General features: G+C 46.0%; 1 protein-coding gene across 4 annotated transcripts in view; it reads right to left on the minus strand.

The window, feature by feature from the left end:
• Nucleotides 1-939: 939 nt before the first annotated feature.
• The window catches only part of ITPRID1 (ITPR interacting domain containing 1), a 204,643-nt gene continuing 188,890 nt past the window's right edge, over nucleotides 940-16,692 (minus strand). For all 4 annotated transcript variants that reach the window (XM_083188123.1, XM_083188121.1, XM_083188122.1 and 1 more), the window contains 3 exons: nucleotides 16,128-16,239; nucleotides 10,838-11,068; nucleotides 940-2,827 (listed from right to left, as the gene is read on the minus strand). In XM_083188123.1, coding sequence (XP_083044249.1) covers nucleotides 2,792-2,827; nucleotides 10,838-11,068; nucleotides 16,128-16,239 — 379 coding nt within the window. In that variant the 3' untranslated portion in view covers nucleotides 940-2,791. The remainder of the gene's footprint in view (nucleotides 2,828-10,837; nucleotides 11,069-16,127; nucleotides 16,240-16,692) is intronic.

The following is a 16,692-nucleotide window of genomic DNA, read 5'->3' on the forward strand; positions in this document are numbered from 1 at the left end:
GAGCTTACAATCTATGTTTCCTATCACATGTACACACACAGACATTCTAGGGTTCATTTTGTTGGGAGCCAATTAACCTACCAGTATATTTTTGTATTGTGGGGGAAACCGGAGTAAACCCGGAGTAAACCAACGCAAGTACAGGGAGAATATACAAACTCCACACAGTTAGGGCCATGGTGGGAATCGAACCCATGACCTCATCGCTGTGAGGAAGTAACCATTACACCATCCGTACTGCCCTATCATCTACACACAGTAAAGAATATACAGCATGTGACCATTTTATATAATTTTATTTCATGTGCTTTCTCTGCCATCATATTAACAAACATCATATTAACAAACATCGCACAGTTAGGGCCATGGTGGGAATCGAACCCATGACCTCATCGCTGTGAGGAAGTCATGCTAACCATTACACCATCCGTACTGCCCTATCATCTACACACAGTAAAGAAGGTACTTGTGAGTTATCCGGGCTCCCGATTTTTTGATTGTATGCCTTAAGTTAAGGCATACAATCAGATGCGATGCGATGCCATATCGCATCGCATCGCATCCGACCATCGGATGCGATGACCCGATTTTTCCATAGGAATCAATGTTAAAATGGACTGAGTCCATTTTAACATGGAATTCAATGGGAAAAAGGGGTCCTTTTCATACCCCTACTATCCAAGTGGGCATGGAGTTGGATATAAACCTGTGGCGAGCGTAGCGAGCCACCGAGCCCGAAGCGTGGCGAGCGAACGGTATTCCGTGTCCCCTCGCGGGGCTCGCTACGCTCGCCACGCTTCGGGCTCGGTGGCTCGCTACGCTCGCCACAGGTTTATATCCAACTCCATGCCCACTTGGATAGTAGGGGTATGAAAAGGACCCCTTTTTCCCATTGAATTCCATGTTAAAATGGACTCAGTCCATTTTAACATTGATTCCTATGGAAAAATCGGGTCATCGCATCGCATCGCATCCGATGGTCGCATGCGATGCGATGCGATGCGATGTCCCGATCCGACCTGATTTAAAAATCGGACGCCCGGATAACTCATAAGTACCGTAAAGAATATACAGCATGTGACCATTTTATATCATTTTATTTCATGTGCTTTCTCTGCCATCATATTAACAGTTATTAAAGTTGTGATTGCCTGCTTCATAATAAGTCTATGTATCTTAATTTTAGTATTTGCTGACTTTTGTGTTATCTGTAATTAGTAAGCAAAACATTAACCACTAGGTGGATTAACATGTCAATATAGTCTAAAGGCAATATGATTAATTCAAATAGCCAGTTAGGGGCAAATAATTGTTGCAACGTTGTAGAAATGCTGGCAGAGGCACAACTTCTTGCCCGCTTTGTGGCTCGATCGCATTATGAAATCGCAGATTTTTGTATGCAGCCCTACAAAAGCACTAATAAAATCTTTTTAAGTTTTGACAGAACTGTAGGTACATATTTTTCGGTATATAATGTAATGTCTCCTGACATTGCATTTCTTTGTTAGTCAGGTTCTTTGATCATCTAATTTCTGAAAAAAAAATTACTTTAAATTGTGTTTTTAAAAAGAACTGTATAAAAAGAAGGCTCTGACAGTATAATCCATGCACAATGCAGGATAATGATGCATTTATGACCAAAGAAAAATACTCCTTAATAGGAATGAGTGGCCATAAATGTAATCAGATTCTTAATCACTATTGGTGAAACAGGCAATCAAAAATAAACTCATATATTGGGTTATATGTACAATATTAATGGACAATTTGGTTCAGCAGTAAAAATAGACCAGAATTGCTATAAAAATGAGTTCATCCTCCAAACTCTGGTCGGTAAAACATTGACTTACTGTATTTCAAAGTCAGCGTATTTTGTGTGATTATACTCTGCTAGGCAAAATCACTTTTTTTCCTATTCATTTAAAGAGCCAGTGCATTTAAGGGGAGCACAAAAGCCCACTTGGTTCATTCACCGAGTGTTAGAGGCTTGCCTGTTCTGTGCTGAGAGGAATATTTAGGAGCTGACTCTTCATTTGGAGTAAAGCAAGGTAACAAGTAACTTTGCCCTTGGACAAACCATTTTGCCCATACTTGCCTACTTTTGAAAACTAGTTTCAGGGAGATTATAGTTGGTAGTAGAATTTTGCACAGAGCCCCATTGAGGGGCCTGTCATGCTCCACCCACAGGGTGTGTCTAGTTCCATATATGGAGAGATTGTGGTGCCTAGAAGCGTGGGTGTGTACTGCTACATCTCAGAGGAATCTTTTAAAATGACTTATAACCAAATGTAGATGAGCCCCGAAGCAGTTAATAAGAGATACTATACTTGATAAAGTGCTGGGGAATGGCGCTGATGATTCAATGTAAATGTATCTATCTCTCATTCCTTTTTTCCCCAAAAATGTAACAGTGTAATGTGGGCTAGGGAAAATGAGGGAGATTGCTAGACTAATGAGGGAGATAGGGAGATTGCTGCTATTTCAGGGAGTCTACTGCACAATGCAGGAGGGTAGGCAGCTATGATGTTGCCATGCAAGGGGTGCAAGTCCTTTTTTCACTGCATGCAGAATAAATACTGGTTGCTTTTGCATGCGCCCACATACAGTATGTTGGGCAGCTTTATGTTACACTGCAATGCAGATTTGAGCTCGGTCGTATGCAACATGGTTTTGCCAAGGTTACTTGCTCTTTTTGCTCTGTTTATAACTTAGATTAAGCCTGTTTGTGTCCAAAATCCAGGAAGGTTTATGACTGCAATACTTAAGAGCGTCCTTAGTCTTTGCTTCATCTTCACGAGTTGTTGAAGCTTCTGAATGTTTTCTTGATCTACAGAGAAAAGCAGATTTATTACAGAAGGCATGCAGACAGGTATACACATTTACTAGGGAACAACTTTGAATCCGGCTTTTGTAATGTACCTGTTGCTCTGAGGTGCTCAGTTCCTGTGCGTCCTGTGAGCTTGTGAATTATCTATCCACCATTGCATTAAATAAAAAATCATGAAAAACTTGTGTTAACCTTTTCCTTTGTCAAACATTGTTGTGTTAATCTTTTTCATGTGTCGACGTTTTGTCAATATCAACCGAGACCATGTCAACCTTTTTAAATGTTTTGCTCTATTGACTGTCAACCAATAGCGATCTACAGTCACACCGCACAATTTACTAATGTTCAAATAATTATGCAAGAACTTGAGGCACTACAAGTGCAAGCATTCACTAAGAATACATAAGGACTACAACTGTGAGCCTGCACAAAATCAGGTGCAGTTCTAAGTGGGAGGGTATGCAACAGTGTATCCTACCAACGCTTCTTTACTGTCTTGTCTAACTCACTTTTTGGTGATTGTTACAATCAAATTTGTCTTTAATTCAGAATCTATAGGGCGCAAGCTATTATTGATATAGGCTTTTGAGCTTTTTGGTCCCCAGACTGTACCACACTGTAAAATGGACACTAATTATATTCTGGCAAAACTTTATTTACATATGTGTCCTCACTTACTATGCATCCATACAACACGATGTACATACTACAAGTGAATAAGATCTACATTTTGATCTGTAGGAATTTCCATGGAAATTCCACAGTACGATAGACAGATGCTTTGTGCAAAGTATTTACGTAGTTGCTGTTATCCTCTTCTATGGGCCTGTTTGTGTACCCCATGTTTGTGTTTGTAGTTCTGTCTCATTCCATCTACCATGGAACGCCCGATACACTTCTGACACCACGGGTGACATTCTATGCTATGCGCTAAATGCACATGTTTAATTCGCACACCATATCGCCGCAAATCGCCTATTTTCAAATCGCATTTTTCAGGCTAAATGCGCATATTTAATGTGATGCGCATTGGAGGCTGAAAAGTGCGAATAGGGGCGATTTGCGGCGATGTGGTGCGCTGTTTTTAGTCCTGAAAATGTGCGATTTTCATGTGTGAAAATCGCACATTTGCAGGACAGCGCAAGGTGTAAAAAAAAGAACCGAGCGCGGGGTCCCCCGCCCGAGTCTAACCAGCCCGGACTCAAGGTCCGGCGCTGGTTCCCAAAATACGGGGGACAAAGTGACTAGGGATCCCCCGTATTTTAAGAACCAGCACCGGACACAACCAGCCAGCAGGGTAATGCCACAGCCGGGGGGAGACTTTTTATACAAGTCCCCCCGGCCAAAGCATTAACCCACTGGTTGGTCAGCATGGGCAGGGGTCCTGGGGAAGTGGGGACCCCCCCAATGAAGGGGTCCCCCCCCTCCAGGACTTACCAGCCCATGCTGATAGTCCGGGGCTGTCCTCCATGCCCCTGGGCTGTGGGCATGGAGCTGATGCTTTGTGTAAAAAAAAGAATGTAAACTATTGTTTTACACTGGCGAACTATCAGTCCCAGCAAGCCTACCCCGCATGCTGGGACTTGGGGAACCACAAGTCCCAGCATGCGGGGCATTAAAGTGCCCGCTGGCACTTGTAGTTCTGCAGTGTAAAAAATAGTGCACAAAATCACACTGACACCCTGTGAAATAAAACTTTAATACACACAAAACACACTGATACTTACCTACCTTGAGCCCGTAGGTCGGTCCCTGGATCCTGGATTCGTCCTCCGGGGCTCCAGGGCAGAAGAGTCCGGTTCCGGGGCCTTGGTCCTGGTTCCGGGGCTGGTCCTGGGGTTCCGGGGCTCCTGGCGTGAAGAATCCGGGGTCCGGGATCCGTGGTAGTCCAGAGGGGTACCTAAGGAGGAAAATCCTACTCACCTGCTCCCCGGCGGCGACCTCCGGTGACAGCGCTGCTCCCGAATGGTACCCGGCTTCAAGGAGTTGGTCCGGCGCTGAGATGTTGCCTCCTCGACGTCTGTGAACAGAATGATTTCTCGGTCAATCAGGAGCCGAGAAAGTCGGCTCCTGATTGGCCAGAAATAATTCTGAATATAGACGCCGACGGAGTAACATCTCTGCTCTGGATGCGCTGAGATGTTACTCCGTCGGCGTCTATATTCAGAATGATTTCTGGCCAATCAGGAGCCGACTTTCTCGGCTCCTGATTGGCAGAGAAATCATTCTTTTCACAGACGTCGAGGAGGCAACATCTCAGCGCCGGACCAACTCCTTGAAGCCGTGTACCATTCGGGAGCAGCGCTGTCACCGGAGGTCGCCGCCGGGGAGCAGGTGAGTAGGATTTTCCTCCTTAGGTACCCCTCTGGACTACCACGGATCCCGGACCCCGGATTCTTCACGCCAGGAGCCCTGGAACCCCAGGACCAGCCCCGGAACCAGGACCAAGGCCCCGGAACCGGACTCTTCTGCCCTGGAGCCCCGGAGGACGAATCCAGGATCCAGGGACCGACCTACGGGCTCAAGGTAGGTAAGTATCAGTGTGTTTTGTGTGTATTAAAGTTTTATTTCACAGGGTGTCAGTGTGATTTTGTGCACTATTTTTTACACTGCAGAACTACAAGTGCCAGCGGGCACATTAATGCCCCGCATGCTGGGACTTGTGGTTCCCCAAGTCCCAGCATGCGGGGTAGGCTTGCTGGGACTGATAGTTCGCCAGTGTAAAACAATAGTTTACATTCTTTTTTTTACACAAAGCATCAGCTCCATGCCCACAGCCCAGGGGCATGGAGGACAGCCCCGGACTATCAGCATGGTCTGGTAAGTCCTGGAGGGGGGGGACCCCTTCATTGGGGGGGTCCCCACTTCCCCAGGACCCCTGCCCATGCTGACCAGCCAGTGGGTTAATGCTTTGGCCGGGGGGACTTGTATAAAAAGTCTCCCCCCGGCTGTGGCATTACCCTGCTGGCTGGTTGTGTCCGGTGCTGGTTCTTAAAATACGGGGGACCCCTAGTCACTTTGTCCCCCGTATTTTGGGAACCAGCGCCGGACCTTGAGTCTGGTGCTGGTTTCATAAAATCAAGGGGACCCCTATTTGTCGGGGACCCTGATTTTATGTCACCAGCACCGGCTCAGTGAGCCCGGGGCTGGTTAGACTCGGGCGGGGGACCCCGCGCTCGTTTTTTTTTTTATTTAACCATTTATTTTATTTTTTACAGCAGAACCCTGCACGGAACATTGCGATCTGTGCAGGGTTCTGCCTAATTCGCCTAACAGACCCAGGTCTGAAATAAGTGTGATAATTAGTCACTTAAATAATGCGATGTGCAAATGCGCATAGCATTAAATAAGCGACTTGTATACTTTTCTGTGCGCAAATATCTGGATGCGATAAAAATGCGAATTAATCTCTCATTTTTATTCACCAGACCTTTACGCACAAAATATGCGATTTCAGCCCCTGTGCGCATCCCATTAAATCGGCGATTTAATGGGAAAATGCGATAGTGCCATTTTGTGGTCTAATTACCGCAAAATCGCGCTAATCGCAGAGCATAGAATGTCACCCCACATCTTGAGCGCTAGTGCAGCTTTGTGCCTACACACCATGGAATGCATGCATTGGGACAATGCAGCTACAGTACTTATGAGTGCGCAGTTGACAAAAACACCAACCATTTGTGCGTATATCAGCATTGTGTCTTTGAAATAGGCCCCATATGTCTTTGTATTTTACGAAATTGTGTTACAAAGGATCTAATACTGGGGATAAATTTAATTTAAACTAAACTATCATAAATATTTGGGGTCTTTAACCACTGGGCTCCTGTGTATGCATGCACTTGTAGTGCCACAAGTGCTTAACTACATAGAAGATTCTGACTTATCATCATCATTTCACTATTTCTTATCTAGAAATACTGTGGAATTAAAAGCCTAAGGGGGTAATTCAGCCCTGCTTGCTAGGCTGCGTAGATTCGCTGCCTAGTGAGCAGGTAAACACCACCGTGCCCACTCCGCCTCTGGAATCCTCACATTACATTGCGCACAGCTGTACAGTACGAACACACCTCCGCTCGCATGCGCCTGCACAGAGGTGAAATCATTTGATGGTTATTCCCCGTTGAATGATTTTTTTTCTGTTCATTGTTAAAAGTAAGCCAGGAATTTTCTGATGGACGCTTTCCGACAATTTTGGAGCAGGCGCTGACATCACATGATGTCATCCACCCTCTCCAAGCTTGCAGGGGTACCCCTAATGCTGGGGTCAGCCCAGCTTTCCTATGGGCGAGGCCACAGTTTTTGTGGGCACGCCCATGAAGCTATGAACGGGCCTCAGTATACACCCCTGCCTGTCACTCAGCCTGTCACTCACCCGTTGAGTGAGTTTGGGGGTTTGCACATGTGCATTATAGCACATGCGTATACCCCCACCATCGGAGATGGGCCCAAATACGGATATGAATCGGCTCCTAAGATATCAGGACAAGCTCCGGAAAACACTCATACTAACATAGTAATTAAGGCTAAAAAAAGATGTTAGTCCATAGAGTTCAACCTATTTGACTTGTAGCTACTGACTTGACTCAGTCTTACTGTATCTATAGGATTCCCTTAGTGGCCAAAAATGTATCCAGTTTTAACATACCACCCAACTTTGGTAGCTTAGCAGGAGGGACGCAGCTGCGCTGAAATTTTCGGAGGGGGGTGTATGTGTGTGTGTGTGTGTGGCCTAATTTGGGGGTGTGGCCTATACTTGCGGCTCTCCTGCGAGGCCATGCCCCCATTTTGACGCTATGGGGGCATGACCCAGAGGCTCTGTGAGCCTCTAGCCATGCCCCCTGCCCCCTGGCTGCGGGAATAGATGCTGTGCGCATGCGCACAGCGTTTATTCCCCGCTGCTTAGCAGCTGACAGGGGGGACTCCCAACAGCCCCCCCACACCGCGGGACACTGCCGCCCGTGGGTGGGACAGCGGGACAGGCCCTGATAATCGGGACTGTCCCGCAAAAATTGGGACTGTTGGGAGGTATGGTTTTAAATTCATTAAATTCATTAACAGTAGTTGCTGTAACCAACCCCACCGGCAATATGTTCCAGAATTTTACTGCTCTAATGGTGAAGAATCCTCTTCTTAATTCAGTACGGAATTTATTTTCCTCGAGCCTCAATACATGCCCGCGGGTCCTAAGTATAGGCCTGTTGGAGTACAAATCATCTCCCAGTTCCATACGATTCCCTTCCTGTATTTGAACATACTAATCATATCACCTCTCAACTTCCGTTTCTCCAGTGAAAACATATTCAGGCCCAAGACCTTTTACTAGCTTAGTCGCCCTTCTCCGTACCTGTTCAAATTAATTTATGTCCTTTTAAGGTGCGGTGCCCAGAACTGAACACAGTATTCCAAGTGTGGTCTCCCCAATGCCTTGTAAAGAGGCACTATCACATTGACATACCTTGAATCCTTCCACTTTTAATGCATGCCAGTGTCCTGTTTGCTTTTGCTGCTGCACTTGAGCAGTGTGCACTTTTACCCAATTTTTCATCTATAATGACCCCCAAGTCCTTCTCTACAGCAGAATTCCCTATAATAACTCCATATAGCCTATAAGTAGCTTGTTCATTTTTGTTTCCATAATTAATTACTTTACATTTATTAATGTTAAACTGCATTTTCCACCTTTCTGCCCACCATTCCAGTTTATTTAAGTCATTTTGTAGTGTTAATTTCCTTAGTCAATTGTGTGCCTTCTGCAAATAGTGCAATTTTACTTACTATGTCACTTAATAAATATATTAAACAAGGTGGGTCCCAACATTGAACCTTGCGGGACTCCACTTTGGACCTCACCCCAGCTGTAATGTATGCCATTTACCATCACTCTGTCTCCGATTGTGCAACCAGTTTTTAATCCAGTTACAAATTGTGGTACATGTGAATTATCCGGGCTGCCGATTTTGTCCTTAAGTTTAGTTAACTTATGCTGCTTTCAGACCGCATCTCTGGCTTTGACCCTGTATTTGGAAACGTTTCCAAAAACGGGTCTGCCAGATAAAACCCCTTTCACACCGCAGCACTTAAACGGTATATTACCGTTTAAGTGCCGATTTTTTGACACTGGCAGACCCGTTTTTGGAAACTTTCCAAATACAGGGTCAAAGCCAGTGCAGCCTTCAGCCCTCCCCTCCGTGCAGCTCCCCCCTCCTCCCCCCCCCTCGCGCGTGTCGACCGAGAGCGTGTCGACGCCCCCACGCATGTCGGCGCCCCCCCCCCTCGTGTCGACTTACCCCGTGCCGGTACCTCCGTTGTGGATCCCGGCACTGCAGCTCAGTATGCTCGGAAAGCACTTATGAAAAAAGTGTCTTCCAGAAAATGGCTGCCCCATAGGAAACCCGGTTTAAAAAAACTGTCTTTCGTATGGGGGCAGCCATTTTCTGAAAGACACTTTTTTCATAAGTGCTTTCCGAGCATACTGAGCTGCAGTGCCGGGAACCACAACGGAGATACCGGCACGGGGTAAGTCGACACGGGGGGGGGGGGGGGGGGGCGCCGACACGCGGGGGGGCGTCGACACGCGCGCGGGGGGGCTCCAGTGCTGTGAATACTTAATGAGCGCTCATTAAGTATTCACTGTGCTGAATTTAGGACCCAGCTCATTGGCTGGGTCCTAAATACCGTTTCAGAACCGATTTTGAGCCTAAAATACCGGTTCTGAAACGGGTAGGACCCTGCATTTTAACCGGTTAGAAAAAAACGTTTTTTTCTAACCGGTTAAGTGGTCCTGCACCTTTCAGACCGCACACATTACCGTTTTAAAACGGTAAAAAAACGGCAATATACCGTTTTTAAAGTGCGGTCTGAAAGGGGCATTAGGGACACCCGACCGACGCCATGCCCGCGATTTACCCCCAAATCGCGGGCATCGTGTCGGTCGCAGCCATTATAAGGGGCCGCGACGCGACCGGCGCGATGTCCGCGATTTCCCATAGACAGTAATGTTAAAATTACTGGACCCGATTTCCCATGTTAAATGTATGACAGTAATGTTAAATGATGTGCAAAATAAAATGACAATGTGAAATGGGCCAATATGGTCATTTCACATTGGATATGTTTAAAAAAAAAAATGTTTTATGGCCCCCCACCACCGTTAACGCCACCCCGCTATTGACGCCAACCCAAAGCGTGGCGAGCGCAGCGAGCCCGCGAGGGGCGGCGGTATGCGTCCTCCGACCTTTTCATACCCCTACTATCCACGTCGGCGTGGAGTCGAGAATAGAAAGTGTGGTGAGCGCAGCGAGCCACCGAGCCCGAAGCGTGGCGAGCGGACGCGTATACCTTCACAGCCCTCGCGGGCTTCACAGGTGTCCGCGTCCGCTCGCCACGCTTCGGGCTCGGTGGCTCATTGCGCTCGCCACACTTTATATTCTCAACTCCACGCCGATGTGGATAGTAGGGGAATGAAAAGGTCGGAGGACGCGTACCGCCGCCCCTCGCTGACTCGCTGCGCCCGCCACGCTTCGGGTTGGCGTCAATAGTGGGGTGGCGTTAACGGGGCCATGAAACATTTTTTTTTAAACATATCCAATGTGACATGGCCATATAGGCCCATTTCACATTGTCATTTTATTTTGCACATCATTTAACATTACTGTAATAATTTTAACATTGCTGTCTATGGAAAATCGGGTCCATCGCGTCTTTTAACATTACTGTCTATGGGAAATCGCGGGCATCGCGTCGGTCGCGGCCCCTTATAATGGCCACGACCGACGCGATGCCCGCGATTTTTCCGGCGCGATGAAAAAATTGGCAACCCGGATAACTCACAAGTACCCAAATTGTATCTTCTACCCCAAATTACCTAGTTTCATTGATAACCTTTTATGAGGCACCGTGTCAAAAGCTTTAGTGAAATACTGATCACCTGCACTATTTATACTAGATGATGATTTAAATACACTCTACCTTATATATATATATAATTTCCATTTATTAATTACTTACATTCTGTAGGATAGTGCTAAAGTCCATTTTCTGTGATGGAGTCCCAGGTTGTGCTTGGTTAAGTTCTGGATCTTCTTTAGGAACATTAAATGTGGCAGCTGACGTAGTTTGTGAGTTAAGCGTCTCAAGTACATTAGAACAGTGTTCCACAGGACTCATATTTTCATCAAAGTCACAAAAATCTAGCTCTGAATACAGCCTTGCCTGCTCTTCCAAAACTTGTTTTAGTTGCTGGAAATAAAAAATAAAAAATCCACATTTTTATAGTTTTAAATAGAAATTCCATAGTTAAATTAATGACTTATAAAAGTCATAAATCATTTTAACAAAATTGTATTCACAATTTTTGACTCATCAAAGAAGCCACATGTTGTAGATATAACCGCCAAACATATTTTTAGCATTATTTCTACAACAGATATGAAATATTATTCAGAAAGGTCTCCCCAACATGTTAATAAAAAGTTTTTGCCTATTACAGTATCTTGCTGTAGGAAGAACTCTTGACCAGCTAGACACAGACCTTAGAGCAGGGGTAAGGAACCTTTTTTGTGCCGTTTGTATGGGGAAAAAATCCTTCAGGGGCCACATGTAAAAAAAAATCTTACAAATTGACCTGCTGCAGCTATCCCCTGTTCCGGCGGCTGCTGCTGAATGGGACTGACAGTCTCCAGCTGCTGTTGATCAAGAGGAATCTTGTGAGAACTAACGACCTCTAGCGAGATTTCCCCTGTACTTGACTTCCGGCAAAGCCGCCGGACGGGTGGGCGGGCCACTCAGACTGGCTACAGGGGCCGCATACGGCCCCTGGGCCTGAGGTTCCCCACCCCTGCCTTAGAGCATTGCATGGTTCTGCATAAATAGAGAGGCAGCTCTTTTTAATAACTGTAAAACTTTTCACTGGTAGTGTATATATTTGATTATGTGTGTGTGTGTTTATCACAGTGAATTGGCCATTGCAGATTGTCAATGGTTCAAATTCTCTGCAAACTATAGTTTAATTGGAAGTAGATGTGACATACACTAACCCAGAAAGTTTAAAACCGGCATTTAAATCAAATATCGGTACTTGTGAGTTATCCGGGCGCCCGATGTGGTCATCGCATGCCATTATAATAAGCTTACGATACGACGCGATGCGACGCGATTTTCCATCGCGTCGTATGTCGTCGCATCGTATGCTTATTGTATGGTATACAATGGGATGCGATGCGACGCGACGCGATGTTTACACTTCCCGCCCATTTTTAAACCCGCCCTCTGGCACATCTGGCAGAAAATCATTGTGAGGTAGTTTCCAGAGGAGAGAGCAAGTGTTTGAGTGAGAGAAATTGATTTTCAGCATTGTTGCATATTACTGAGGTGAATTATTGGACATTTACCCCAATATTGCCCCATTTGGCCCTTTACACCTGCCCCATTTCACCCCTTACACTATTATTGCCAAAATGGCTGTGGTTGATGGCATCTTCAGCCTCCCAAAAACAGAGGAAGAGACAGTCACATTCCTGCAAGAGAAAGGGCTGCTCCCATTGACTGCCACATGCCCAAATGGCCACCCTATGCGCCTGTCCCTGAAAGAACGCAAATGGCGCTGCTATATTAAAATCTGCAGCAAAAAGCAGAGTCTGCGGGCCTCCCTGTTCTATCCTGGGTGCAGGCTCCCCTTCATGACGATCCTGCGGTTTATCTGGTGCTGGTGCGATGAACTCACATCAATTGAATTCTGTGCCAAAAATCTGAAACTCTGCAATAAAAGCACCATTTTCTACAATGCCCTGATGCGGGAGGCATGCCAGTGTGATTTAATGGCACAGCCACAGCAACAGATTGGAGGCCCAGGGAAAATGGTGGAGGTCGATGAAAGCCTCTTTGTGAAACGCAAGGCCAATGTTGGCAGAGTACTCCCACAGCAGTGGGTGTTCGGAGGAGTGTGCCGGGAGACAGGGGACTGTTTTATGGTTGCAGTTCCGAAAAGAGATGCACCCACTCTCATTGGTGCAATTGTGCAGCATGTGGCACCTGGCAGCACCATTGTAAGTGATTGCTGGCGTGCCTATCAAACCAGTGAACTGGAGCGGGCTGGTTACAGCCACTTGCGGGTAAATCACCGCTTCAACTTCGTCGACCCAGAGACTGGTGCACACACGCAGAATATTGAGCGACTTTGGGGGTGTGCAAAATGGCGCAACAAACGCCAGCGGGGAACAGCACGCCATCATCTAGATTCCTATATGCAGGAATTCGTGTGGCGAAAATGCCTGGCGAGAGACAATGCATTTGAGCGTATTCTGCATGCGCTCACGTTAGTTGATAAATCATGATGTTGATTAAGATTATTGTGTGCTTTATGATTATTTGTTATGCTAATTTATTTCATTCTTATGTTAATTACACAGTTATTACCTTTAATTCAGTTGTCGTTAATGTGTCAGATATGCATGATATGGATGAATGATATTGGATGCTCACAGCCAACCCGAAGCGTGGCGAGCGCAGCGAGCCCGCGAGGGGCGGCGGTACGCGTCCTACGACCTTTTCATGCCCTACTATCCACTAGGGCGTGGAGTGAGAATATAATAGTGTGGCGAGCGCAGCGAGCCACCGAGCCCGAAGCGTGGCGAGCGCAGCGAGCCCCGCGAGGGGACACGGATACCTTCACAGGTAAGCGCGTCCCTTCGTGGGCTTCACAGGTGTCCATGTCGCCGTGGACACCTGTGAAGCCCGTGAAGGGACGCGCTTACCTGTGAAGGTATCCGTGTCCCCTCGCGGGGCTCGCTGCGCTCGCCACGCTTCGGGCTCGGTGGCTCGCTGCGCTCGCCACACTATTATATTCTCACTCCACGCCCTAGTGGATAGTAGGGCATGAAAAGGTCGTAGGACGCGTACCGCCGCCCCTCGCGGGCTCGCTGCGCTCGCCACGCTTCGGGTTCACGTTGATAGTGGAGTGGTGTTAACAATGGGGATGGGACTGACATTGTGTCACTTTTTGGGACACTTTATTGGGGGTTTTACACTGCAAAAATCGGGTGGTATCGCATCGCATCGCATCGCATGCCATGTGGTTAACATGCCATGCGATGCGACACTTTACATAGTACCCGATGTAAAATCGGGTTCGGGTGGTCATCTCGTCGCGTCGCATCGCATGCCATTTGGTTAACATACGATGCCATGCGATGCGACGCGATGCGCATACGACCAAAAATCGGGCGCCCGGATAACTCACAAGTACCCAAATATCAACTACATAGCTGCAATTTTAACAAATGACCACTAGATGTCAATGTTGTACAACAAATTGAATATATGGTCCTCCTCAATTAAAGCTGGAAATAATAAAATAACGTTGCATTTGTATCTAGTGTAACTTTCTAGGCAGCATGCCAGAACTAACAGCACAAAGGTTCATACACACTGAGCGACTATGCCCAGCGTGTATGGACAGCAATGTTTGCTTCCATTGCCTGGGGGACGGGGGGGGTGTTTGCCGCTCAGTGCATACACACGGAGCATCTTTCCCCCTGCCCAGTGCTGATGGTGGGGGGAGGGCGGCTTTGCATAGTGCAGCGCTATGCAAAGCCGCCCTCAAAGCTGCTCATCTGCTGGAATTACTAGCAGATGAACGGCTTTCCCAGTGATGATGTGGGAGCGCGCAGCAGTGCTCTCCGCTCATCGCCGGGGCATACACACTGAAAGCTGCTAACGTGCTGTTTTGAACAACTTTCAGCTCAGAGTCGCCCAGTGTGTATGGGCCTTAACAATCCTTTCTTTTGAAGTAGCGAAAGATAGATACTGTTGCATAGAATAAATTGATAACATTCTAAACAAATTTGTATCCATCCCAACTCTCTGGGCTGTATGCCAGAACTGTCAGCATTGCATCTTTCTCAAAGTAGAAAAGGATATTAAATCTAGTGTATTTGAACATCTTCATAAACACAGAAGGAGATACAGATACCAGCACAGCATACAATCTTTTTCCTTGTCATTTAAGAAATTTAGACCAATAAAGGTTCAACAAATAAATGGTCTCACAAGGAAAATAAATTATAGCTCATAGTGGTCGATTGACCATTTACTCATCCTGATTACAATGCCCCTACATAAAGAATAAAGCTACAGTCCACATCCCCACCTTTCTATATTTATAACAAATATTTTCACAGAAATCATTTCATACTTTTTGCATATTATTATGTACATCTGTTTGTTGTGTATGTTTTAATTTTAACCTCTCTTATTTCACCAAAATTGAAAAAATCTCCTTGATAGAGGTCATTAATAAATTCATTTTTAAAATTAGAGTCCGTATAGATTTTCTAAAATAGCACACAAATTAATTAACTAAGATTGTCTTGGCAGTAAAATATTGGTATATAACCAGTTCCGTGCTTCAGTCACAAAATATAACACACCAGCATTCTTGTAACAACTATGTACTGCCAGGCCAACTGTTATAAATTTGTTTTAATACCCAGCCTTTTTTGATGTTTGTATTAAATCTGTAGCCATTTATTTTATAATACACTTCTATACAATACTTCATGCATGCATATAATATTACTTCCATATTAGTCACTATGGGCCTTATTCTGGTTGGTGCGGTAATAACCGCGTGCGTTCGTGCCGCCGATGTTTTGTGTCTGCGCATGTGCAGAGGCGTCTCTGCGCATGTGCTAGCGGGGTGTACGGCCAAATCCCGCATGAAATGTGGACACTACGAACAGGGGGTGGAGAAGGGCGTGAAGGGCTATTTGGGCTCATTACCATATGCATACGCCCCGCGTTTCATGGGTGTTCCCATGCAAACGCTGGGCGTACGTATGGTAATGCAGTCGTGACGCACGTGTAGGGGGCGGACATATGACATCGCCGGATGTCAGCTGCCCGCCCAGATCACTGCTTTTGCACGGAAAAATGTCCGTGTGGTCTGAGGTTGCGGGAGCTGGTGGAACACTTGGTCCAGCATTCGATGGTCTGCGACCATCGAATGATGGGGGAGGTTCCCTGAAATGAAGGAGGCGTATTCCGTGAAAAATACACGTGCGGTCCGTTCGGCCAGCTTCTTACCGCGTAAGGACGGAGTTGGCGATCTGTATGGAAGGCGGGGTTTCGCACGCACGGTCCTGGCCGCATATTCGGATCCGGCCGCACCGATCAGAATAAGGGCCTATATCTTATAATTGCAAAGACAAATTGCTATTTTGTTTTTATTTGTTAAAAAGTGGTTGGTGTTAAAAGGAACATACTGTATACTGTTGTGCTACAATTTTCAGTCCTTACATACCAATGAAATAGTTTCTTTAGCATGACGTGCTTGTTCATCCAAATTCAGTTCTAATTCTAATGCTTCTTTTAGAACATTTCTACGTAACAAATGCAGTGTTCTCATTTTTTCCCTAGAAGCAGAAAAAGAAATGTTAGATCAGCTTTGGCTAGGTGTATGGTAGCAAAACACAAAATTGGCTGGGTGCACTGGAAAAAAGCACTAATGTGTAATGGTTAGCATTACTGCCTCACAGCACTGAGGTCATGGGTTAGATTCCCACCATGACCCTAACTTTGTGGAGTTTGTATATTCTCCCAGTACTTGCGTGGGTTTCCTTCGGGTACTTCGGTTTCCTCCCACATTCCAAAAATATACTGGTAGGCTAATTGGCTTCCAACAAAATTAACACTATAATGTCTGTGTGTGTGTGTGTGTGTGTGTACATGTGGTAAGGAATATAGATTGTAAGCTCCACTGGGGCAGGGACTGATGTGAATGTTCAAATAATCTCTGTAAAAATCTGCAGAATATGTGTGTGCTATATAAGAAACTGTTAATAATAAATGTGCTACAAATGCGGCAA

The sequence above is a fragment of the Crinia signifera genome, chromosome 5 (assembly GCF_055691185.1).
Source record: "Crinia signifera chromosome 5, ASM5569118v1, whole genome shotgun sequence".
NCBI classification, from domain to species: Eukaryota; Metazoa; Chordata; class Amphibia; order Anura; family Myobatrachidae; genus Crinia; species Crinia signifera.